Source organism: Hyla sarda, chromosome 12 (assembly GCF_029499605.1).
Source record: "Hyla sarda isolate aHylSar1 chromosome 12, aHylSar1.hap1, whole genome shotgun sequence".
In the NCBI taxonomy this organism is placed as follows: domain Eukaryota; kingdom Metazoa; phylum Chordata; class Amphibia; order Anura; family Hylidae; genus Hyla; species Hyla sarda.
The window spans coordinates 25,177,433-25,203,558 of NC_079200.1; the positions used below are offsets into that span (position 1 = coordinate 25,177,433).

The window sequence follows — 26,126 nt, forward strand, 5'->3', positions numbered from 1 at the left end:
TGGCTTATTTTTTGCACCACCAATTCTACTTTGCAGTGACATTAGTCATTTTACCAAAAAATCCACAGCGAAACGGGGAAAAAAAATCATTGTGTGACAAAATTGAAGAAAAAATGTCATTTTGTAACTTTTGGGGGCTTCCGTTTCTACGCAGTGCATTTTTTGGTCAAAATTACACCTTTATCTTTACGGTTAAAATGATACCCTACTTATATAGGTTGGATTTTGTCGCACTTCTGAAAAAAATCATAACTACATGCAGGAAAATGTATACGTTTAAAATAGTTTTTATTAATTTTTTTCCCCGTGTATGGGCTGGTATGAGGGCTAATTTTTTGCGCCGTGTTCTGAAGTTTTTATCGGTACCATTTTTGTGTTGATCGGACTTTTTGATCGCTTTTTATTCCTTTTTTTTATGATATAAAAAGGGACCAAAATGACGCTATTTTGGACTTTGGAATTTTTTTGCGCGTACGCCATTGACCGTGCGGTTTAATTAATTATATCGTTTTATAGTTCGGACATTTACGCACGCGGCGATAACACACATGTAAATTTTTATTTTTATTTAGTTTTTTTTTTTATGGGAAAATGGGGGTGATTCTAACTTTTATTAGGGAAGGGGTTAAATGACCTTTTGTTAACTTTTTTTTTTTCCACTTTATATTTGCAATGCTATAGCTCACATAGGGACCTATAACACTGCACACACTGATCTCCTATGCTGATCCCTGCAAAGCCATAGCTTTGCACGGATCAGTCAGATAGGGGCTTGATTGCTCAAGCCTGTAGCTCAGGCTTGGAGCAATCAATCAACGATCGGAAGCCGCGGAGTCAGGTAAGGAGATGTCCGCCTGCGTCCCAGCTGATCGGAACATCGCGATTTTATCGCGATGTCCCGATCAGCCCGAGTGAGCTGCCGGGAAGCGTTTACTTTCGTTTTCAGACGCGGCGGTCAACTTTGAAGGGTTAACAGCGCGCGTCACAACGATCGGTGCCGCACGCTGTTAGCCCAGGGTCCCCGCTATCGTTAGCAGCCGGGACTGACCCAGTGTGATGCAGGGTCATGGCGTGACCCCATTTTTCACACCGGGACCGGGCTCAGGGCGTACAGGTACGCCCTAAGTGCTTAAGAGGTTAAAGTGTAAAAATAAAATTAGAAAAATCCCCTCCCCCAATAAAAATGTAAAATGTACTTTTTTCCCATTTTACCCCCATAAAGTGTAAAAATAAAATAAATTAATTAATACACATATTTGGTAGAGATGAGCGAACTTACAGTAATTTCGATTTGTCACGAACTTCTCGGCTCGGCAGTTGATGACTTTTCATGCATAAATTAGTTCAGCTTTCAGGTGCTCCCGTGGGCTGGAAAAGGTGGATACAGTCCTAGGAGACTCTTTCCTAGGACTGTATCCACCTTTTCCAGCCCACCGGAGCACCGGAAAGCTGAACTAATTTATGTAAGTTCGGTCATCTAATATTTGGTATCGCCGCGTGCGTAAATGTCCGAACTATTAAAATATATTGTTATTGATCCCGTACAGTGAACGTATAAAAAAGCACAAAATTGCAGCTTTTTTGTCACATTTTATTTAAAAAAATTATAAATTTTTTATACACACACAAATGTGGTATCAATAAAAGTACAGATCATGGTGCAAAACATGAGCCCTCATACCGCTGCTTATACGGAAAAATGGAAAAGTTATAGGTTGTCAAAATAGAAGGATTTTAAACATGCTAGTAATTTGGTTATAAAGATTGCGATTTTGCAACAATAATAGAAAAGTATGTTCTCGTGGGTATCATTTTAACCCCTTAAGGACCAAGCCCATTTTATTTTTGCTTTTTTGTTTTTTCCTCCTCGCCTTCTAAAATCCATAGCTCTTTTATATTTCCATCTACAGACCCATATAAGGGCTTGTTTTTTTGTGTGACCAATTGTACTTTGTAATGAAACCTCATTTTACCATAAAATGTACGGCGAACCCAAAAAAATATTTTTTTAGGGAGGAAATTTAAGTGAAAACCACAATTTTGCACATTTTGGAGGGTTTAGTTTTCACACTGTGCAATTTACGGGGAAAATGACATGTGTTCTTTATTCTGTGTGTCAATATGGTTAAAATGATACCCATGACTAGATACTTTTATATTTTTGTACCGCTTAAAAAAAAAATCTAAAACTGTAATCCAAAATCGCCCTATTTTGACCACCTATAACTTTTTCATTTTTCCATACATAGGGCGGTATGAGGGCTAATTTTTTTGCGCCGTCCTCTGTACTTTTTATCGATACCACATTTGCATATATAAAACGCATATTTACGCTTTTTGGGGGTAAAATGGGAAAAACCTGACAATTTTCATTTTTATTGGGGCAGGGGATTTTTTTTAATTTTTTTACACTTACCGTATATACTCGAGTATAAGCCGACCCGAGTATAAGCCGAGACCCCTAATTTCAACCCAAAATCCCAGGAAAAGTTATTGACTCGAGTATAAGCCTAGGGTGGGAAATACCTCATCCCCCCCTGTCATCATCCAGACCCGTCATTAACATCCTCATCATCCCCTTGTCATCATCCCACACATCCCCCCTTCATCATCCCCTTGTCATCATCCCACACATCCCCTTATCCCACACATCCCCCCTTCATCATCCCCTTGTCATCATCCCACACATCCCCTTATCCCACAAATCCCCCCTTCATCATCCCCTTGTCATCATCCCACACATCCCCTTATCCCACACATCCCCCCTTCATCATCCCCTTGTCATCATCCCACACATCCCCTTATCATCCCACACATCCCCCCTTCATCATCCCCTTGTAATCATCCCACACCCCCCCTTCATCATCCCCACCCCCCTTCATCATCCCCACACCCCCCCCCCCCCCTTCATCATCCTCTTCTCATCATTCGCCCTCAGTGGTCTTCAACCTGCGGACCTCCAGAGGTTTCAAAACTACAACTCCCAGCAAGCCCGGGCAGCCATCGGCTGTCCGGGCTTGCTGGGAGTTGTAGTTTTGAAACCTCCGGAGGTCCGCAGGTTGAAGACCACTGCGGCCTTCAACCTGCGGACCTCCAGAGGTTTCAAAACTACAACTCCCAGCAAGCCCGGGCAGCCATCGGCTGTCCGGGCTTGCTGGGAGTTGTAGTTTTGAAACCTCCGGAGGTCCGCAGGTTGAAGACCACTGCGGCCTTCAACATCATCCAGCCCCCTCTCACCCCCTTTAGTTCTGAGTACTCACCTCCGCTCGGCGCTGGTCCGGTCCTGCAGGGCTGTCCGGTGAGGAGGTGGTCCGGTGAGGAGGTGGTCCGGGCTGCTATCTTCACCGGGGGCGCCTCTTCTCCGCGCTTCCGGCCCGGAATAGAGCCGTTGCCTTAACAACGACGTATCTGCGTCGTTGTCAAGGCAACGTGACTATTCTGAGGCCGGGCCCGAAGCGCTTAGAAGAGGCCTCCCCGGTGAAGATAGCAGCCCGGACCACCTCCTCACCGGACCACCTCCTCACCGGACAGCCCTGCAGGACCGGACCAGCGCCGAGCGGAGGTGAGTACTCAGAACTAAAGGGGGTGAGAGGGGGCTGGATGATGTTGAAGGCCGCAGTGGTCTTCAACCTGCGGACCTCCGGAGGTTTCAAAACTACAACTCCCAGCAAGCCCGGACAGCCGATGGCTGCCCGGGCTTGCTGGGAGTTGTAGTTTTGAAACCTCTGGAGGTCCGCAGGTTGAAGACCACTGCGGGTGGGGGAGTTCACTCGAGTATAAGCCGAGGGGGGTGTTTTCAGCACGAAAAATCGTGCTGAAAAACTCGGCCTATACTCGAGTATATACGGTATGTCCCCATAGGGGACTATCTATAGCAATCCTTTGATTGCTAATACTGTTCAGTGCTATGCATAGGACATGGCACTGATCAGTTTTATCAGTATTTTCTCCTGATCCGGTCTGCTCGATCTTAGACCAGAGCAGGAGACGCTGGGAGACGGACGGAGGCAAGTGAGGGGACCTCCGTTCGCCATTACAGATGATCGGATCACCGCGGCAGCGCTGCGGGCGATCATCTATTTTAACATGCGCATTGCTGCAGATGCCGTGATCTTTACTGATCACGGTATCTGAGGGGTTAATGACGGACATCCGCGCGATCGTGGATGTCTGCCATTACCGGCGGGTCCCCGGCTGCTGATGGCAGCTGGAACCTGCCGTGTATGAGGCGTGCACCGCTCCGATGCTCGCGGTCATACACAGGACGTAAATGTACGTCCTGGTGCGCGAAGTACCACCAAACCAGGACGTACATTTATGTCCGTGGTCGTTAAGGGGTTAATCGTATCGACCCACAAAATAAAGAACACGTCATTTTTACCGTAAATTGTATGGCGTGAAAACCAAACCTTCCAAAATTTGCTAAATTGCGGTTTTCTTTCTAATTTCCCCACACAAATAGTATTTTTTTGGTTGCGCCTTACATTTTATGGTAAAATGTGTGATGCCATTACGCAGGACAACTGGTCGCAAAAAAACAAGCCCTCATACTGGTCTGTGGATAAAAATATAAGAGTTACGATTTTTAGAAGATGAGGAGGAAAAAACTAAAATCAAAAATATTGACCTAGTCCTTAAGGTCAAAATGGGCTTGGTCCTAAAGGGGTACTCCGCTGCTCAGCATTTGGAACAAACTGTTCCAAATGCTGGAGCTGGTGCTGGGAGCTCGTGACATCATAGCCATTCCCCCTCATGTCACACCCCAACCCCTCAATGCAAGTCTAGTGGAGGGGGAGTGACGGCTGTGATGCCCCCTCCCGTAGACTTACATTGAGGGGGCGGGGCGCGATGTCATGAAGGAGCGGGGCTATGACGCTGAGTTCCCCTATAAGGGCTAATTTTTTGCGCCATGATCTGTAGTTTTTATCAATACCATTTTTTTTTTCATGGAACTTTTTGATCGGTTTTTATAAAAAATTATTATTATTTTTTTTTTTTATTATTTTTTTTAGGGTATACAAAGTGACCTAAAATACGCAATATTTGGACTTAGGCATTTTTTAACATTTTTTTTTACGTGTACGCCATTGACCGCACGGTTTAATTAACAATATATTTTTTTAGTACGGACATTTACGCACGTGGCGATACCACATTTGTTCATTTTTATTATGTTTATTTATTTTTTTTATATGGAATTTGGGAAAAGGAGGGGGATTTAAACTCTTAACCTCTTAAGGACCCAGGACGTATGGGTACATCCTGGGTCCCGGTCCTGCGATATAACGCGGGGTCACACGGTGACCCTGCATCATATCGCGGCGGGCCCGGCGTCATAGTGAAGAAGGGACCCGCCTCTAATAGCGCGCGGCACTGATCGCTGTGCCGCGCGCTATTAACCCTTTAGCCTCGCGCTCAAAGCTGAGCCGCACGGCTAAAAACGAAAGTAAAACGTGCCAGTTAGCTCAGGGAGCTGTTCGGGATCGCCGCGGTATAATCGCGGCATTCCGAACAGCTGTAGCACAGGAGGAGGTCTCTTACCTTCTCCTGCGCTGTTCGATCGCTGAATGAATGCTTCAAGCCTGAGATCCAGGCTTGAGCATTCAATCGCCGAAAACACTGATTGATCCATTCCTATGGAGTGTAAAAGATCAGTATATGCAATGTTATAGCCCCCCCCTATAGGAGCTATAATATTGCATGAAAAAGTGTAAAAAAATCATTAACCCTTTCAATTATCCCTTCCCCTAATAAAAGTTTGAATCACCCGGCATTTCCAAAAATAAAAAAAACATTATGTAAATAATAATAAAAATAAACATATGTGGTATCGCCGCGTGCGGAAATGTCCGAATTATAAAAATATACCGCTTTTTAAACCGCTCGTTCAATGGCGTACGCGCCAAAAAATTCCAAAGTCCAAAATAGCGCATTTTTGATCACTTTTTATACCACAAAAAAGTGAATAAAAAGTGATCAAAAAGTCTGATCAGACCAAAAATGGTACCGCTAAAAACTTCAGATGACGGCGCAAAAAATGAGTCCTCAAAGCGCCCTGAACACCGAAAAATAAAAAAGTTATAGGGGTCAAAAAATGACCATATTAAACGTATACATTTTCCTGCATGTATTCATGATTTTTTTTGGAAGTGATACAAATTCAAACCTATACAAGTAGGGTATCATTTTAACCGTATGGACCTACAGAATAAAGATAAGATGTAATTTTTGACAAAAAATGTACTGCGTAAAAACAGAAGCCCCCAAAACTTACAAAATAGTGTTTTTTCATCAATTTTGTCGCACATTGATTTTTTTTCCCCGTTTCACCGTAGATTTTTGGGTAAAATGACTAATGTCATTACAAAGTAGAATTAGTGAAGCAAAAATTAAGCCATTATATATAATTTTAGGTCAAAATGAGTTATGATTTTTTAAAGTTAAGGAGGAAAAATTGAAGATGAAAAAACGGAAAAAGCCCGGGTCCTTAAGGGGTTAAAGGGTACCTCTCATGAAAAAAACTTTTGATACATTATAGATTAATGTATGCAGAAAAACTTTCCAATAGCAGGTTATAAAAAAAAATATGCTTCTTTCTATTGAATTTTCCACTTTGAAAAAATGACCACTAGGGGTCTCCCTACCAGTCCTTTTTTTTTTTTTTATAGATTTCAGACTCATGCAGGAGTCCTAAATCTCAGACTGCAGCCGGGACACAGACAAGCTCCCTGGAAGTGTGCAGTGGTGAGTTTGTCTGTGTCCCAGCTGCAGTCTGAGATTTAGGACTCCTGCATGAGTCTGAAATCTATAAAAAATAAATAAAAAAAAAGGACTGGAAGGGAGACCCCTAGTGGTCATTTTATCAAGAGAATTAAATATAAATTTAGAATTTAGAGAATTTAATATAAAAAATCTAATAACGCTCACTCCTGTTCGTATAACCTACTCCGAGCAATCCATCCTTACTCCATACCCAAGGAGAATATTAATTAAAAAAAAAAAATGTTTTTGTTTTTTTTTGGTCCTTCAAGAGAATGAAATATACCACTAAAGGTAGCCATACACCTTCAGTATCTGTCAGCGAACATTTGTTTGGCCAACAGTTCTCCCTATCAACCTCCTCATACACAGGATCGCTCGACACAGCCGAATGTTCATGTTCCCTTATGGAAACTGCAGCCAGACAGTTCTGGCACTGACTTTCTCCCAGACTGACTCTCCCAGAACAATGGAGTTTGGCAGTAAAAATCGAATACACATAGTTGGTTCAGAAGACTCTACTCTGTGTATAGGCACCTTTTAAAAAGGGGAAATCTATTGGTGCCAGAAAGTTATACAGATTTGTAAATGACTTCTATTTAAAAATCTTAATCCTTCCATTGCTTATCAGCTGCTGAATGCTCTACAGGAAGTACTTTTCTTTTTGAATTTCCTTTGTCTGACTACAGTGCTCTCTGCTGACACTTCTGTCCATGTCAGGAACTGTCCAGAGCAGGAGCAAATCCCATGCAAACCTCTCCTGCTCTGGACAGTTCCTGACATGGACAGAGGTGTCAGCAGAGAGCACTGTGGTCAGAGTGAAAGAAAAGAACTTCCTGTAGAGCATACAGCAGCTGAAAAGTACTGGAAGGATTAATATTTTTAAATAGTAGTATTTGCAAATCTGTTTAACTTTCTTGCATTAGTTGATTTAAAAAAAAAAAAAAAAAAGTTTTCCAGCGGAGTACCCCTTTAAGAACTGCTTTAAAAACATTTTTTTTTTGTTTTTTTTTTAAATGGGCTATTAAACTTTTGTACTTTGACCTGCTTTACATTAAATGCTTTCATTTGTTTTTCCAATAGTAAAACTTTTGTGTATGCTTACAATTATGACTGATTTAAAAATGCCCTTACTACTCTCCTCTTCTTCCTGGTACCTTTGAAATTTAGTTCGGAGAGGGAATGCCAACCTAGACCAGTGATTGGTTGTGTTGGCACTAGAGATGAGCGAACTTACAGTAAATTCGATTTGTCACGAACTTCTCGGCTCGGCAGTTGATGACTTTTCCTGCATAAATGAGTTCAGCTTTCAGGTGCTCCCGTGGGCTGGAAAAGGTGGATACAGTCCTAGGAGACTCTTTCCTAGGACTGTATCCACCTTTTCCTGCCCACCGGAGCACCTGAAGGCTGAACTAATTTATGCAGGATAAGTCATCAACTGCACAGCCGAGAAGTTCGTGACGAATCGAATTTACTGTAAGTTTGCTCATCTCAACTAAATGTTACAATTACCAGGAAAACGCAGAGTCGGGGGACCGGGTGACCGGGTGACATTAGAGTGAAAGGCAGTCAGGGCTTGGGAAGGTGAGTATAGCTGCTTTTATTTTCACTTCAGCATGAGGTACTCTAAAAGCCTTTCTGTGCCCAGATATTGTCCAGAATTATTATTATTTCTTTTTTTATAAATGTGCTCAGGTGGTGAAGACTTTCTTTCATATGCTATGTTCACACATTGGAATTTTCATGCCTGATTCCATATTGGAAACTGGCACAGAGATTCCGTTGCAGCAGAGTCCCATTGAATTCAACAGGATTCTGCTGCACTTTGCAAAATCCTGTGTCCCCACAAAGAATGAACATATTCATTCTTTGTGCGGTGACTACGCAGAATGCATAGCCTTCTAGGAGACTGCGCAGAATGCATAGCCTTCTAGGAGACTGCGCAGAATGCATAGCCTTCTAGGAGACTGCGCAGAATGCATAGCCTTCTAGGAGACTGCGCAGAATGCATAGCCTTCTAGGAGACTGCGCAGAATGCATAGCCTTCTAGGAGACTGCGCAGAATGCATAGCCTTCTAGGAGACTGCGCAGAATGCATAGCCTTCTAGGAGACTGCGCAGAATGCATAGCCTTCTAGGAGACTGCGCAGAATGCATAGCCTTCTAGGAGACTGCGCAGAATGCATAGCCTTCTAGGAGACTGCGCAGAATGCATAGCCTTCTAGGAGACTGCGCAGAATGCATAGCCTTCTAGGAGACTGCGCAGAATGCATAGCCTTCTAGGAGACTGCGCAGAATGCATAGCCTTCTAGGAGACTGCGCAGAATGCATAGCCTTCTAGGAGACTGCGCATTCCTGTGCGGTCCTAGCGCCGGCAGATTATGCCGGAGCCGCGTAGTGTTCATAATGTCCTCAGAGATTCTGTGCTGACATTCTGGTATGTGAACATAGCCTTACACTCTTACCGATTCACAGCACTTCCTGTTGGCATGAAGCATTGCCCAGTCAGCCAGTCCGTAGCTGAGGTTGAACTTTGTTGGTTGCTCATTGATTGAGTAGGCAATGTCTTGTGCTGCCCGCCCCAGAAAGTGCTGTGCACCATGAACTAGAGCTCTGTGACAGTGGTGGACAGATAGCAAGGAAGGGAAATACAGAATTTTTTATTTTTTTTACTGCTTGGCTTACGGACACTTCTTCTGGTGTTTTTTTCCCCACCTTCTTTAATCGAAATCCTTTAATCACATGTTAAAAGAATCACATGACTCAACATAAATAAAAACACCTGTACTAATTCACACTATTTTTGGGGGAAATCTTAGAAAAACTGCATCATGGAGGGAAAAAAGACAGTTTTTCTGTTTTGGTTTTCAGTCCAAAACAAAACCAAAATGTCTGACGGAAGCTTAAGGCAACTTTCTTAAAGTTCATCTGTCATGTGCAATCACTACATATAACTGTCCCTATATTTATATAAAAAATAGCATTTATGCAGTGTCTAAGAGGCATGGGGAGAGGTCTGCTGTGTCCTTGGGCTGCAACACCTCTCTGCCTATGTAGCACAGTTTTGATCGACATACAGGCCTCGAGTGTGTTTAGTTTGTGAGCCTTTCGTACCCACTGTGTGTGCATCACAATCTCTAGAGAAAGAGAGCTCGCTCTAGTGACGGTCCTTATTGGCGGTTCATGCGCCTACAAACCACACTGGACTGCTGACGGCAGGCGAGCCCTGTGTCAAAGTTGTGTGCGGTAGTGCAGAAAGGTGTTGCTGCCCAGCGGACACTGTGAGACCCTGCATAAATGTTACTTCTTGTAGAATAAAGACTCAAGGATGCATAAGAAAGGTATGTTTAGCATGGGGCGGTTGTATGTGTGAATGCATGTGACAGATGCACTTTAAACTCTCCAACAAGCCCTTTAAAGGAAAACTGTCATATGTTTTGTCCCGCACGGGTACCTGTGGATAGTGCGGGTGACGCTGAACATTTTTTGAGTCCTACCTTGCCCGGATCCGCTGCGCCGTTCGCCCGTTACAGCTGGTTTTCGTTATATTCAAATTAGCTGCTAACTGGCACGGGCAGGGTAACTGCCTTCAACTGGCTCAACAGGCACTGTGACGTAACCGCCGTCCGGCCCGCAGCTCCGCTGGCTAATGAATATTCATACGTTGTCTTACACTCTCTGTCTCATCTCAACCGAGTCCTGGACGATACTGCGCATGCGCGGGATTTTCTACTATACCCGGAAGTGGTCTTCAGCATTGCTTCATTTGTCCGAAGCAGCGCTGGAGTAAGGGTGCATGCGCAGTATTGTCCAGGACTCGGCCGAGATGAGACAGAGAGTGTAAGACAACGTATGAATATTTATTAGCCAGTGGTGCTTTGGGCCGGGCGGCGGTTACGTTACAGTGCCAGTTGAAGGCAGTAACCCCGCCCGTGCCAGTTAGCTAATTTGAATATACCGAAAACCAGCTATAATGGGCGAACGGCGCAGCGGATCCGGGCAAGGTGGGACTCAAAATGTTCAGCGTCTCCCGCACTATCCACAGGTACACGTGGATAGTGCGGGACAAAACATATGACAGTTTTCCTTTAAAGCTGCATTTTATTTGTGATTCTTCTTAGTTTTTTGCACAGCTTGTGGTTATGCACTACAGATTTTCATCCACACTTGAACAGTAGGTATTTGGAAAAATCATGTTCAGTCTGACTTTTCCATCAGGAATATCATTGCAGTTGGTGCAGAGGAGTGTCATTTATACAGGTGTAATACACTGTGAACAGCTTTGTCAGATAAACATGATCAGGGCAGATTTTTTTAGCTTCTGCACGTAAATGGTGAATATTTTTCCTTGACAGTGACAGGCAAAGGTCATTAACAGGACAAATTGGAATGGTAATTTTTATAGAAATCTGCAATCATTTTATTATTCGGAGACATGTTGAAGGAGGATAGGCTTAAGTACAGGCTCCAGAGTTTCCCTATGGAATAGAGCTGTGGTCATACTAATGCACTGCCACTCCATTCATTCATTGTCTGTCAGAGCTGACGGACAGCCAAGCACTGTACTCTGCTATCCCCAGCAGCTCCCGTAGACCTTGCATGACAGTGATGTACACGTTTGATTGCTCTGTTTGGAAGCAAGACTTGGGACACTATTACCAAGATTATGGGAGGTGGGGTTCAACCTTTGGTCCAATGGATATGTTCTAATGGTGAGGCCCTTAATGCCTTATTTACCTAAAACTTGTAACCACATTTGCAGTACACTAATATACTAGTGATCTATGTGTATACATTCTTTTTGCTGGCACTGACATATTTGTCTATTTTTTTGCTGGGTTTAGCATTTGCTCAATTTTAGTGAGTAAAACTGATCATTACTTTCCGTGTAACTTTCAAAGCTTTGTCCAAAAAAAAATAGGCTGTGATGTGAGAGTAGACACTTTGTCTCTTGCTAGTGACTGATAACTTCTTTTGTTACAGAAAATCTGTGAAATCACGAAGCAGGAGTCCCATATACTCAAGGAAGTCATCATCTTCTCGAAAGAAGCAGAAGTCTCAGTCGCGAAGCCGCCATTCCAGTATTTCACCTGCACGATTGCCGTTAAACTCCAGTCTTGGTGCAGAGCTTAGTCGGAAGAAGAAGGAGCGAGCATTAGCTGCCGCAGCAGCAGGTAGAGATCCCAGGGGCAGTCCGTTAATAAAGAGAGAGACTGGGGATGGGAAAGGACTCTCCATAGTGGATGCCAAAAAGATAACCAAAACTCTTAAAATAGACAAATCTGTTTCTGATACAGAATTAACAGTTACAGCAAATGCAGACAAGACAATATCTAGTTCCATTAAGACAGAGGAGGTGGAAAAGAAACCCTTGATATCAACCAAGGATACAAAAACTCAAGTAGTAAAAGAAAACAAATGTACCCCCATTAAAGAGGAAGTCTTAACGCCAACAGAGGGAGTGACAGAAAAAGAAAAGGAAAAAGATGTTCCTCCTCTGCCTACTTTGAAATCCCCAAAGCCTCCTTTACCCACGTGTTCACCACCTCCTCCACTCCCACCTCTTCCTCCTTCACCTGTTGTTCCGCAGCAGCCTCCCCCACCTTTACCTCCACCACCCTCCTCCTTGACATTCCTGCAGCTCCCTACTGTGGCTACTTCAGTGGCTCCCACCAGTCAAACTCGGGCATCAACTATAACCCCTCAGGCCAATTCCCAGCCATCGTCATTGTCCACATCTAAACTACAGCTACCTGCTAACTTTATCCCTCACTTGAAAACCTCTACGCTTCCTCCATTGCCGCTCCCACCATTATTACCAGGAGAAGATGACATTGAAAGGTGAGTTCATGACATAGTGTCACAGTTAGAGCTGGGCGGTATTACCAAATATGTGTATCACAGTGTTTTTGTAACTTATGGCGGTTCCACGGTATATAACGGTATTCCTTTCATCCACCCCCCCCCCCAATTATCAGCCCAGCGGGGTACTACTCACATATGTCACCCGCAAGCACTGCCCTCCTCTTTGTTGGGGGCCGCCGGCTCTGGAACTCTATACTGTACGCCAGTGGTCTCCAACTTGCGGACCTCCAGATGTTGCAAAACTACAACTCCCAGCATGCCCGGACAGCCAACGGCTGTCCGGGCATGCTGGGAGTTGTAGTTTTGCAACAGCTGGAGGTCCGCCATTTGGAGACCACTGCTGTATGCTGTAACCCTATGCCGGGGATGCAAAAGATAAAGAAAATAAACTTTAACTTACCTATTTCAGCCTTACGCTGTTCCTTGGGACTGGAACGTCGGACAGCCGTCAGCCTATCACCAGCCGGAGCGATGTCCCGCCCCGGCCAGTGATAGGTTAAACGCACTGTCATGTAAGAAGCCGGCCAGAGCTCCTTATATGACAGTGGGCTCAGCCTATCACTGGCCGGGGAGCAGAACAGCGCTGGCGGGTCCCATATGATTAGTTGATTAGTTCCCCGAGGTGGGGACAGCGCTGCGCTGGGCTGATAATTCATTCCCAAGGGGGAGGGGCCCAACCGGTATTGCGGTATGGGGAAAAATTAATATCGTGCAGGACAAAAATTTCGGTATTGGGTATGAACCGGTATACTGTCCAGCCCTAGTCACAGTTGCCAACTATATCCTGTTGATGTACCTCCATAAGGTTGTTTATAATGTAGTTTCCTAATATTTTCAGAGGTGACCCAAAATTTACTCTTCAGTTCATCAGTAATTTCAATATGTATGAATGTGGAGAATAGAGATGAGCAAACTTACAGTAAATTCGATTCGTCACGAACTTCTCAGCTCAGCAGTTGATGACTTATCCTGCATAAATTAGTTCAGCTTTCAGGTGCTCCCATGGGATGGAAAAGGTGGATACAGTCCTAGGAGACTCTTTCCTAGGAATGTAGTCACCTTTTCCAGCCCACCGGAGCACCTGAAAGCTGAACTAATTTATGCAGGATAAGCCATCAACTGCCGAGCCGAGACGTTCGTGACGAATCGAATTTACTGTAAGTTCGCTCATCTCTAGTAGAGAGTCACTCTTTACATTCATGCATATTGAAATTACTGATGAACTGAACATGGGAAAAAGTACGCTACAATATTTGTGGATGAGATTTCAACAAATCTGAGCCATGGTGCAGTTAAAATTGACACACTTGTCTCAACATGCAGATTGCCCCCTGCTCAGCTTATCTCTATCTGGGGTGGATCAACACTGCCGCCATTTATTGGGGGAGCAGGCTCTTTTTACGTGACAAAAGTATAAAGTGCCACCCAACAGACTGAGCACCGCTGCCAGCCTGAGCCCTTGTACACATTATTTGTTTAGGGCAAACAACCCCTTTAAAATCTTAAGCATGTTAATTTCTGCAGCAGAATTGTTGGCGATTTTCCTAGTGACTTAGCAAGCAAGTAATGTTTTATGTGTGCATTGCTGTCACCCACAGGCTACATATTCACTTGTTGTCATGGCACATCACTACTGAAAGTCATATTTGCACAGACCACTGAGTATAGTGTTGTTTTACATTTTTTTTTTGTATGCTTTTTTTTTTTTACAAGAAAATATGGGAAGCACTGCAAGATTAGAATTTTGATCAGAAAATACAGTAAATTCATGCAGTGATTCTGACCTTTACATGAGATGCTTTAAATTACAACTACTAGGCTGCCTTCACTTGTGGTGTAAAGTGCAAGCAGACTTACTGGTTTTGTGGCTTTTTTTTTCTGCAGATTTGTGTTTCATATCTTTCTGCAGCCAAAATCCATGATCTGGTCCTTTTTTCAATGGACACCAATGTATCCCGAGGGATCCAATTGACTAATGGGTTCAGTCTAGTTTTCAAGTCCCATACTATTAATGGACTGAGTGAAAAGAGCGATTTAAAAGCTTTGGCAACATCATATATTCAATTCACTCCAACTAAGTAGAAAATGAACAGGGCAACTCACCACATGCACCACCTTCAATCTTCGTTATTCAAAACAGTAGAAAATACATACAGGGCAGGGTCGGGGTGGACGACGCAGACGGGGCTGGGGGGGTATGTTGATCAGGGCTACGGTGCCACCAAACATGGGCCAGTTGAAGTGTACACCGCGAAACTGCATTGTAGCCCGATCAACATCCCCCCCTGTATTGTCCACCCCGACCCTGCACTGTATGTATTTTCTACTGTTTTGAATAAAGATTGAAGAAGGCGCATGTGGTGAGTTGCCCTGTTCATTTTCTACTTCTTTGGAGTTTATCTATTGGACTGGTTTACACACATTGAGCACCACCTGGCGCAGGCCAGATAGCAGAGGTACTAACATCCAGGCTAACTTAAAAGGTAGCAGTGACAAGTGTTCTCTTTTCTACATATGAGGATATAGTAAATTAATTTGCTATTCTTTTCCACTGCTGCATACAGATGTGTGACCATTTTCTGGATTAAAAGTTAGGCCTTTTTGTTTTGTTTGTTTTTTTACCTGACAAATGCCACAAAACTACACTCTCATTTTGCTCTCCCAAGATGTAGTTTTGGTGGCATTTTTTTTTTTTTTTTTTTTTTTATAAATAGAGTCAAGGATAATGTCTGATCTGAGTTTTTTATTTTATTTTTTATTCCGTTTGTTGGATAACACGTTTAAGACCAAGAGGTCCATGTGCATTTAAAAGGGTACTCCCCTGGAAAAAATTGTATTTTTTTAAATCAACTGGTGTCAGAAAGTTAAACAGATTTGTTAATTACTTCAATAAAAAATCTTAACCCTTCCATTACTTATCAGCTGCTGTATGCTCCACAGGAAGTTTTCTTTTTGAATTTCCTTTCTGCCTGACCACAGTGCTCTCTGCTGAAACCTCTGTCCTTCTAAGGAACTGTCCGGAGCAGGATAGGTTTGCTATGGCGACTCTGGACAGTTCCTGACATGGACAGAGGTGTCAGAAGAGAGCACTGTTGTCAGACAGAAAGGAAATTCAAAAAGAAAAGAACTTCCTCTGGAACATACAGTAGCTAAGTACTGAAAGGGTTAAGATTTTTCACTAGAAGTAAGGCTACGTTCACACGGCCGTTGTCCCCCTGTCTAGATATTGTCCGTTATTGCCTCCTAAATGGGCCATTCTATTAACTGATGCAAAGGGATGCTATTTAGTGCCATCTGTTTGTATCAGTTTTTTTCCGTTAATATCCTCCATCTACAGACTCCTGCTGCCGGGAATACTACTACTACTACTACTTTTTTTCATGATGGGAGTAGTAGTTCCCTGGCTGCGGGAGTCTGCAGGCAGCTGGGAGGCTAGATTAGTGCTTGTATTACTACCCACATTATGGAACAAATGCTGTTGGAGGTAGTAGTACAGGGGCTGAGGAATTGATCGCACCGCGTCTCACTTCTGAGACCCGATGCGATCAGAATTTATTAACCAGGGGAGCGGGCGGCATGATCCGCAACCCTGCAATGTAGATCGAGTGTGTGTTTTACTTTCATTTTCAAATACCCTGCCGGGAGCCTTGAATGGGCGGCACCGAGGGGCCATTCAGGGCTCCTGGCGGGGTTATTAAAGTCACTAGCGAGGATTGTAATGTTGCACTACACTGGTGGCCGGGGAAGCACTGCGCTGTGTTCCCTGACGAGCTGCAGGATCATATGTATAGGTGCGCTGCAGTGGGGCAAGATATATATGTATATGTATATATATATATATATATATATATATATATATATATATATATATATATATATATATATATAAATATAAATATAAATATAAATATAAATATAAATATATGTGTGTAGCGCAGCGGGGGCAATATACATAGCTAGCGCAGTGGGGAGCCAGATATATAGCGGTTCATCTGTGAAGTATACTATCAGCAGCGCATCATGCGCTGCTGATAGCATACTTTTCACAGATAACATTGCGAGGGACATATGCTTATAGAAGCCATGCAGGGGGACAGATATATAGTGATATATATCTGTCCCCTGCAGCGCTTCTATACACGTGTCCCTCGCAAGGTTATCTGTGAAATGTATGCTGTCAGCAGCGCATCTGCCGGCCTGGAAGCGGGTAGCATTGCGATGACTTTCCCAGGCCAGCAGCATGATGCGCTGCTGATAGTATACTTCACAGATGTGCTGTGGAGGGACATATGTATGTGCTCGCTGTGGAGGGACATATGTAAGCGCTCGCTGTGGAGGGACATATGTAAGCGCTCGCTGTGGAGGGACATATGTAAGCGCTCGCTGTGGAGGGACATATGTAAGCGCTCGCTGTGGAGGGACATATGTAAGCGCTAGCTGTGGAGGGACATATGTAAGCATTGCAGGGGGCAATATACATAGCTAGCGCAGCTGGGGCAATATACATAGCTAGCGCAGCTGGGGCAATATACATGGTGGGGGCAGACATATAGCACTATGTCTGGCCCCCCACTGCGCTAGCTATGTATATTGCCCCCCCTGCTGTGCTACCTATAGATCTTGCCCCACTGCAACGCTCCTATACATATGGTCCTGCAGGGCATCAGGGCAGTTGGGGAACGCAGCGCAATGCTTCCCCGGCTGCCAGTGTAGTGCAACATTACAATCCTCGCTAATGACTTTAAAAACCCTGCTGGGAGCCCTGAATGGCCCTTCGGTGCCGGCCATTCAGGGCTCCCGGCGGGGTATTTGAAAAGGAAAGTCAAACACACACACTCCCCTGTTTAATAACTTCTGATTGCATCGGGTCTCAGAAGTGAGACCCGGTGCAATCACTCTCAGCCCCTGTACTAATACCCTCATCATGGAAAAGACTGTTTCATGATGGGGGTAGTAGTACAAGCACTAATCTAGCCTCCCCAGACTCCCGCAGCCTGGAAATTACTACTCCCATCATGGAAACAAGTCTGTTCCATGATGGGAGTATTAGTAATTCCGCAGCACAGCAAGAGTTTGCTGATTTCAGTCCTTCTGACCATACTCAGAAGTAATAACGGTTCAAAAACTGATATTAAAAACCGAGTTCAAACGGATGACATTATATGCTCATCCGTTTGCCATAGACTTCAATGTAAAATTTTTAATATCAGTTTCTGTTCTGTTGTTTTTGATGGGAGAAAAAATACAGCATGCACTGTCTTTTCTCCCGTAAAAAAAACGGAACAGGAAGCAAACGGGTGATAAAGGATTATTTTAATCAATGGGATTTTTTTTTTTACAGCCGGATTGCATAACGGGCAGACTGCTGTGTGAACGAGCCCTAATTTACAAATCTCCTCCTAAACGGATCATACTACTAACGGATGCAAACTGATGCAAACGGATGACCTTCTGTGGCATCCTTTTGCATCCGTTTTATGAAAAGTCAGCCACCTACTGACTCCCGTAGCCAGGACTACTACTATTCCCATCATGGAACAGACTTGTTTCCATGATGAGAGTAGTAGTTCTTGGCTGCGGGCATCTGCAGGCGACTGAGGCAACATTAGTGCTTGTACTACTACCCCCACCATGGAACAGTCTGTTCCATGTTGGGGGTAGTAGTACAGGGGATAAGGGATTGATCGCACCTGATCAGCTGCTGATCAGCAGTTATAAAGCAGGGAAGCGGGCGGCATGCTCCGCTCCTATGCAATGTATTGTGTTTTTTTACTTTCATTTTTAAATCCCCCTCTGGGAGCCCTGAATGGCCGGCACCGAGGGGCAGGGTTTTTAAAATGAAGATTGTGAGTTGCAACGGGAGCCATATCTATATCAAAAGCACTGTGGGGGTCAAGATATATAGCACTGCAGGGGGGGGCAGACACACAGCGCTATATATCTAGCCCCCTAGTGCATTTATAAAGATATGAGCCCCACAGGGCATTTATAAAGATATGACCCGTGCCGGCACATCTATGAATGTATACCCCCGCAGCGCATTTATAAAGATATGCCACTGCAGCGCTATATGTGAAAAGTATTCTATCAGCCTCGCAACTACTGGCCGGCCCGATGCTGCTGATAGAATGCTTTTAACACATAGTGTTGCTGGGGCATATGTATATAGATGCGCCGGGGGGCCAGACATATATCATTGTCTGGCCCCCCCTGCGCATCTATATACATATGCCCCCGCATATTCCCCCGCAGCGCTATGTATGAAAAGTATTCTATCAGCAGAGCATCTGGCAGGGAAGCCGGCCGGCAGATGTGCTGCTGATAGAATACTTTTCATACGTAGCGCTGCGGTGGCATATTATTATAAATGCGCTGTGGGGGGGCAAATTGTAAATGCGCTGGGGGGTTAGATATATAGCGCTATATAATTCCCCCCCCCCCCCCCCCCGTAGCGCTATATATCTTTCCTCCCTGAGTGCTTTTAATATAGATATGGCCCCCCGCTGCCGCTCACAATGTTCATTTTGAAAACCCCGCCGGGAGCCCTGAATGGCTCCTCGGTACCGGCCATTCAGGGCTTCCAGCAGGGGATTTAAAAATTAAAGTAAAAACACACGATACATCACAGAGGAGCGGAGCATGCCATCCGATCGCCTGCTTTATAACTGCCGATCTCATCGGGTCTCAGAAGTGAGACCGGGTGCGATCAATCCCTCAGCCCCTGTACTACTACCCTCAACATGGACCATACTCTGTTCCATCATGGGGGTAGTAGTACAAGCACTAATGTAGGCTCCCCAGCCACCCGCAGACTCCTGCATCTGGGGGAAACAACTTCTCCCATCATGGAAAGTCTGTTCCATGATGGGAGTAGTAGTCCCACAACACTGCAGGAGTCTTCTGATTTCACCTCTTCTGAGGATGCTTAGAAGTACTAACAGATATTATAAACCGGGTGCAAACGGATGACAGTAAAGGCCCATCTGTTTGCCATAGACTTTACTGTTAAATTTTTAATACCCGTTTCTATTACATAATTTTTCCCCGTAAACAAAAAAAAAACTGAACAGAAAGCAAACACTCTAACAGGTGAAAAGGATTGTAAAAACATCCCATTGACATCAATGGGATTATTTTACAGCCGTTTTCAACCAGTTTGAAAAATTATGAAACGGATTGATAACAGGTTTTTATTAACTGGGGCAGATGGCCGTGTGAACAAGCCCTAACTTTCTGGCACCAGTTAATTTAAAAATATAAATTTTTTTTCCAGTGGAGTACCCCTTTAAAATTTATAGTCCAATGTGTTTTTTTCTAAGTAAACAAATGTAACAATCCTCTCCTATGAGTGGAATGTCTACTCGTTCTAGACCAGCGTACTTGAGCCCAGCCGGGTACCATCATGACATTCTTTAATCTGAATAATAAAATGTGACGGACCCATGCCGGTTCTGAGTGAGTAGAAATGTTCTTTTATGCATGTACATAATTTGGCTTCCCAGCATAAAAAAAGCTGTGTGTACATCATACTGTATATTAGGGGGTTTCATTTTGTAAGGCAAAAAATAAAATTTCTGCAGACTTTGCTTATGCCCCGAGTCTCAGTGATGTAAAAGCCAAATTTCAAGAAGATTGGATAATATTTAGAGGTTGCACACTTTGATCAGTTTTGTAAAAGTAGGCAACAAATATGATTTTTCAATGTTCATATCTTTTATTGGGAAAACTAGAAATCACAAACCTAAAATAATAATAAAACTAGACACTAAGATTCATAGAGAGGATCATAGGCAAAACAGGTTATATTAACTTTGAATGATGCAATCCCTTCTTTTGTTCGCTTGGTGATGACTTTTCTGTGCTGCTTGACTACCCTCAACAAGAATTGTTTTTGTCGTTCGTCCCTGACCGATTGTTTAACTTTTTTATCAGAGCAATTCCTCTTTCTGCGGTATCATTGACCACCTTTAAAGGGGTACTACCGTGCTGACAACTTATCTAAAGGACCCCCGCGATCTCGCACGCAGCACCCTGCTGTCATCAGGCCCCGGAGCGAACATCCGCTCCGGGTCTGACTGGGTGCTACGTGCATTGAGGGGGCAGAGCGTGATGTCACATGGGGGAGGAGCTGTGATGTCACGCTCCGCCCCCTCAATGCAAATCTATGACAGGGGCGAGACAGCTGTCTCGCCCCCGCGGCCATAGACTTACATTGAGGGGGCGGAGGGTGATGTCACATGGGGGCGGAGCCGTGACGTCACGATACTCCGGCCCCATGATCTGCAGTCATAAGACCCGGAGCAATGTTTGCTCCAGGGCCTGATGAGAGTGGGGTGCTGCGTGCGAGATCGCTGGGGTCCCCAGCGGCGGGACCCCATGCGATCAGGGAACTTACCCCCTATCCTTTAGATAGGGGATAAGTTGTCAGCACGGTAGTACCCCTTTAAGAGCGTTCACATGGCTGTTCTCCATCCCAAGTAGATATGAGTGTCTAGAGGTTTTAATCTAGGATTTGAACTTAATTTTTTAGTTGCTGGAGGCGAAAACTCGGCCTCTTCTTCACTAGGTGCTGATGATGGCGATGAGTCTTCCAGTGTAACAGTCTTATTGATTTCAGCAATAGCTTTGTATTTTATTCTTATATGAATCATTTTTGTCTTCTTTTGTACATTAGGGGGATTTATCAACACCTGTGTAGAACAAGAGTGGTGCAGTTGCCCATAGCAACCAATGAAAAATTTAAGAAGCAATCTGGTTGCTATTGGCAACTGCACCACTCTTTCTCTACACAGGTTTTGATAAATCTCCCCCTTAGTTCTTATTTTCGAGGCAAAAAACCTTGTCTACTCCACTCATTGACGAACTCATACGATCTTCTTCTCTTTGTGCCCTAAGAAACGTATTTATCTTCTTGTGATATGCTAATCATGTCCATCATATTTTGAATAAATTTCAAATAACTCGACGAGATCACCTTTCCAAATCTGCCGTTTCACATTTGCTTTATCCGTGTTTCTCGATTTTCTCTTTACCCAGATTTTGGTATTCTTTGTACAGCTTCTGTATACCAGCACGGATATTCTCCTTAATCTTAAGAGGGATATTTGCTTTAGTTTAATACTGGTAGATTTAGCAGCATCCGAAAGTGGTTTTTCATTTTCTTGTGATGATAAATAAAAACTAAAAGTACTTGTTCCTTTTGAAGGGAGCCGAGCTCCTAAAAATTTAACCACAAGGAACTTTTCCTAGCAGCCAAACTCCTCTTTTGGTTCCCATTAGTTTGGTTGAAATAAATACATGAGAAGCACATTAGTACAAAGCACTTCAATATTAGAAATGCCACAAGTTTGAAATAAAAGTGATCAATGTGGGCAACCCCTAAATATCCAATCTTCTTGAAATTTGGCATATATATCCTTTACATCACTGAGACTTGGGGCGTAAGCAAAGTCATATGAAAATCACATCTTTGAAAAATGAAACGCCCTACTGTACACCCCAAAAAGCATTTACAAGAGGTGAACTGATTCACTTAAATTTAGTTTCTCCTAATCTAAAATTTATACTTGAAATATATTTGCAATATGAACAATTTCTACAAAGACTTGCCTTTGGTACATTTATTAAGCCAAGTTTTATTTTTATAGAATGATTTCATTTTTTGGTAATATAGTCCCCAATAGTTTTCAGTCTTCTGAACATAAAGAACTGTCTGCTAAGGAACTGTTTGCTATGGGGATCTGCGTTTACTCTGGACAGTTCCTGACATGGACAGAGGTGTCAGCAGAGAGCACTGTGGTCAGACTGGAAAGAACTACACAACTTCTGTAGTTCACAGCAGCTGATAAGTACTGGAAGGGTGAAGATTTTTGAGTAGAAGTAATTTACAAATCTTTTTCCATCCGGAATAACCTTTTAAAAGGATACTCCACCCATAGACATCTTCTCCCCTATTTAAAGGCTAGGGGATAAGATGACTGATTGCTGGGGTCCCTCCGCTGGTGTCATGCCCCCTCCTTACATGTCACGCCCCCTCCCATAGACATGAATAGAGGGGGTGTGGCGTGACGTGCTTGGTGCTGCTTGGCGGGACCCCCGGGATTAGACATTTTATCCCCTATCCTTCGTAAAGGAGATAAGATGTCTGAGTGGAATACCCCTTCTAAGTGTTCACCAAAAGCCATTATATCTCTTCTACTAGTAATCCATATGTCCGCCATGTGAAAATACTACTGAAGGTAAGTGGCTTACATACTGATAGTGTGGGATGGTTCAGACTTAGAACATTTTGTGAAATCTTTCCATTGGCAGGTATTGATAAAGCGTAAAGCAGAAAAAGAGGCAGGACAGAAATACATATTTTACAAAATAGTAAAAAAAAAAATATATATATATGTGTGTGTGTGTGTGTATATATATATATATATATATATATATATATATATATATATATATATATAAATAATTTTTTGCTTAATAATACATCTATGGACCATATTAACAAAATTATCAGGAATAGTTGGTTCATGATATAACCTTACAACAATTTTACAAAAAAATGGCAATAAGAAATATGTTCAGAAGAATGAAAACATTTGGACATATTAAAAAATAAATTTTTAAATAAAAAGAACATTTTGCTCAATAAATGTACTGCCAAAAAGCAATTTTCCTTGTAGAAATTGTGCTTATTGGAAATATTATATTTCAAATAGAAAGTTTAGCCTAGGGGGAATAACATTTAAGTGAATCAGTTCACCTCTTGGAAAAACCTTTTTGTGGTTTACAGTATAATTTGCCCGCGTGGCTTCTTTTACATTTGAAAGACGTAAAGAAAACTATGTACGCGCATGAAAGAACATTTCTACTTACTCAGAATCAGTGTAAGTGCCACACCTTCTACTTATCACATATATAAGCATTTTTCTCGTTCGGCTCCATTGGAGGACACACAGACCGTGGGTATATGCTGCTGCCACTAGGAGGCTGACACTAGGCAACAAAAAGAAAGTCGGCCCCTCCCAGCAGGATATACCTCGCCTACATATTCTGAGCTGTCAGTTTTAGCTTAGTGTCAGTAGGAGGCAGACACAGGTCTAGAGTTTTCCAGACCTGGTCTTTTATCTTATTTTTGAGTTTAGGGATGTGTATTTATTTTTTATTTTTCTCTTTTTAGGTGGGGACATAGTGCTCACTGTTCCCCCATTTGCAAAGAAGGGACACATGCATCGTGTTATGCACTGTCAACCTCTTCTCGCCACCGGTCAGCACTTGGGGTTGCACCTTTGGGTCCAGGTCCCCTTACCTAACCTGCTCATCTCGCTGTCTCAGCCCGGCATGATGCAGATGTATAATAGCTTGCTGAAGACTTCAGTAGGTATTTTTTACCCGGGCAAGGTGAGTATCTTATTCCCCCTTTCCTTCAACCCCCCTCTCCCCCCGTTTTTTTTTTGTTTTTTTTCTCCCACGTGTGAGGTGTTCGGAGCATCGGGGGTTTGTTTCCATGTCCGCTGCGCTGGAAGTGCAGGCCGGCAGTTTTTCTGGACTTCAGCCGGCCTCCAAGTGAGGCGAACAGATCGCAGGGGGTCTTTAATTGAGGCTGCGGCCTGATCGTGGCACTCGGCTCCGCCCACTCCCCACCAGCATTTCGGCGGGGATCCCGGCCCCTTTCCTCGTCCTATGGTTGTACTGCAGGGGTCAATTCTGTCCAATGAGGGCCAGGCTGGATCTGACTCAGCTACCCCCCCCCCCTTCTCCTTAGGTTAAGCCCCCACCCTTAGGTTTAGCCCCCCCCCCCCCCCCCCTCTCTCTCGCTCACTCTGCATTGAGTGCTGGCCACTGTGGTTCTGGTCACTTATTACGCTTGTGCGGGCTGCAAAACTAAAATGCCTGCTGAACCCACCTGTCCTGCCTGCACCACTGTGCGCCCCAGCCCTTCTGGTACTTCCTCCCGTAAGCCTCCCTCTGCCTGAAGGGACGCCCCCCCCCAGAACTTTCTTTACTGGTGGGAGGTGATTTGTCCCGGTTCTGGGATGCAGGACTCTTGGGTCCGAGATCTCGTTTCCAACGGCTATCGGATAGTTTGCTTCCCTTCAAAGGGATTGTTTTTTTTTCCGATCCTGTCCTCCTCGCTCTCATTCCTTTTTGATGGCACCTTTTTGGTTCATGATTCGGACCCTTCTAACTCAGGGAGTGATCGTCTGAGTTCCTATCAAGGAGCGTTTTTCAGGGTTCTATTTAAACCTGTTAGTCGTCCCCAAGAAAGGGGATTCGCTCCTCGGGTCGAGTGGTGTTTGCGGAGATCTGCAGCCTCTGGGTCAGTCCCGAGATCCTCTGGCCCTAGCTGTAGACGCCTTAGTGATCCCCTGGTCACACTTTGTCCTCCCCTATCTCTTCCCTCCTCTTCCTTACCTTCCCAAGGTCCTGAGGAAACTCAAAGCGGAGGGCGTCCCTGCCATTTTCGTGGCTCCGGACTGGCCCAGGCGCGCATGGTACGCCGACGTTGTTCGCCTGTGGCCGACGTACCACTGCGCCTCCCAGTTCGTCCCGACCTGCTCTCTCAGGGTCCTCTTTGCCACCCCAATTTACTTTTGCTGCATTTGACGGCATGGCGGTTGAAACTGCGGTTCTGAGGGTCAGGGGGTTCTCTCCCTAGGTGATCCGCACAAGGATCAGGACGCGCAAGCCTTCCTCTGCGAAAATGTATCACTGTACTTAGTGGTCCTACTTTCGATGGTGTGAATCTCAATCCTTCTCCCCAGTTGTGTTCTCCCTTCCACGCCTTCTTTCCTTTTTTACAGTCTGGACTGGAACAACGCTTGGCTCCAGTTTCCTTAAGGGTCAGGTGTCGGCTCTCTCCATTCTCTTATAGCGTCCCCTGGCGTCTGACCCTCACATCCGCACTTTTCTGCAGGGTGTTGCTCATGCGGCTCCGCTGTACAGATCCCCCTACTCCCCTGTGGGATCTGAATCTGTTTCTCAGTGCCTTGCAGGGTACTCCCTTCGAACGTCTACGGGACGTTTCTCACTTCCATTAGGAGAGTTTCTGAGCTGGCTGCTCTCTCCTAACGTTTCTTACCTGGTTTTGCACCAGGAAAAAGATGTTTTCCGTCCGGTCCTATCCTTTTTAGCTAAGGTGGTATCCTTTCACCTAAATGAGGATATCATCCTCCCGTCCATTTTTCCAGCTCCATCCCAGGGAACGGTTGCTTTATGGTCTTGATGTGGTACAGGCTGTTCGGATTTACCTTTCGGTCACCTCATCCTTTTGCCAGTGTGAATCTTTTTGTGATTTACAGAGGATCATCGTAAGGGATTTCCTGCTTCGAAGGCGACCATTTCGCGTTGGATCCGTTCTGCCGTCTCGGAAGCTTACCAATGCCGAGGGAAGACTCCTCCTTTCTGGGTCTCCGCTCATTCCACTCGTTCTGTCGGGGCCTCCTGGGCTCTCCACAACAGGGCTTCGGCCTTGCAAGTCTGTAAGGCGGCCACCTGGTTGTCCTT

At 44.3% G+C, this 26,126-nt stretch overlaps 1 protein-coding gene across 1 annotated transcript in view; it reads left to right on the plus strand.

The window, feature by feature from the left end:
• Positions 1 to 26,126, plus strand: part of CDK12 (cyclin dependent kinase 12) — a 59,194-nt gene that overhangs the window by 5,431 nt on the left and 27,637 nt on the right. Inside the window, 1 exon segment of the mRNA XM_056547672.1 lies at positions 11,742 to 12,599. Coding sequence (XP_056403647.1) covers positions 11,742 to 12,599 — 858 coding nt within the window.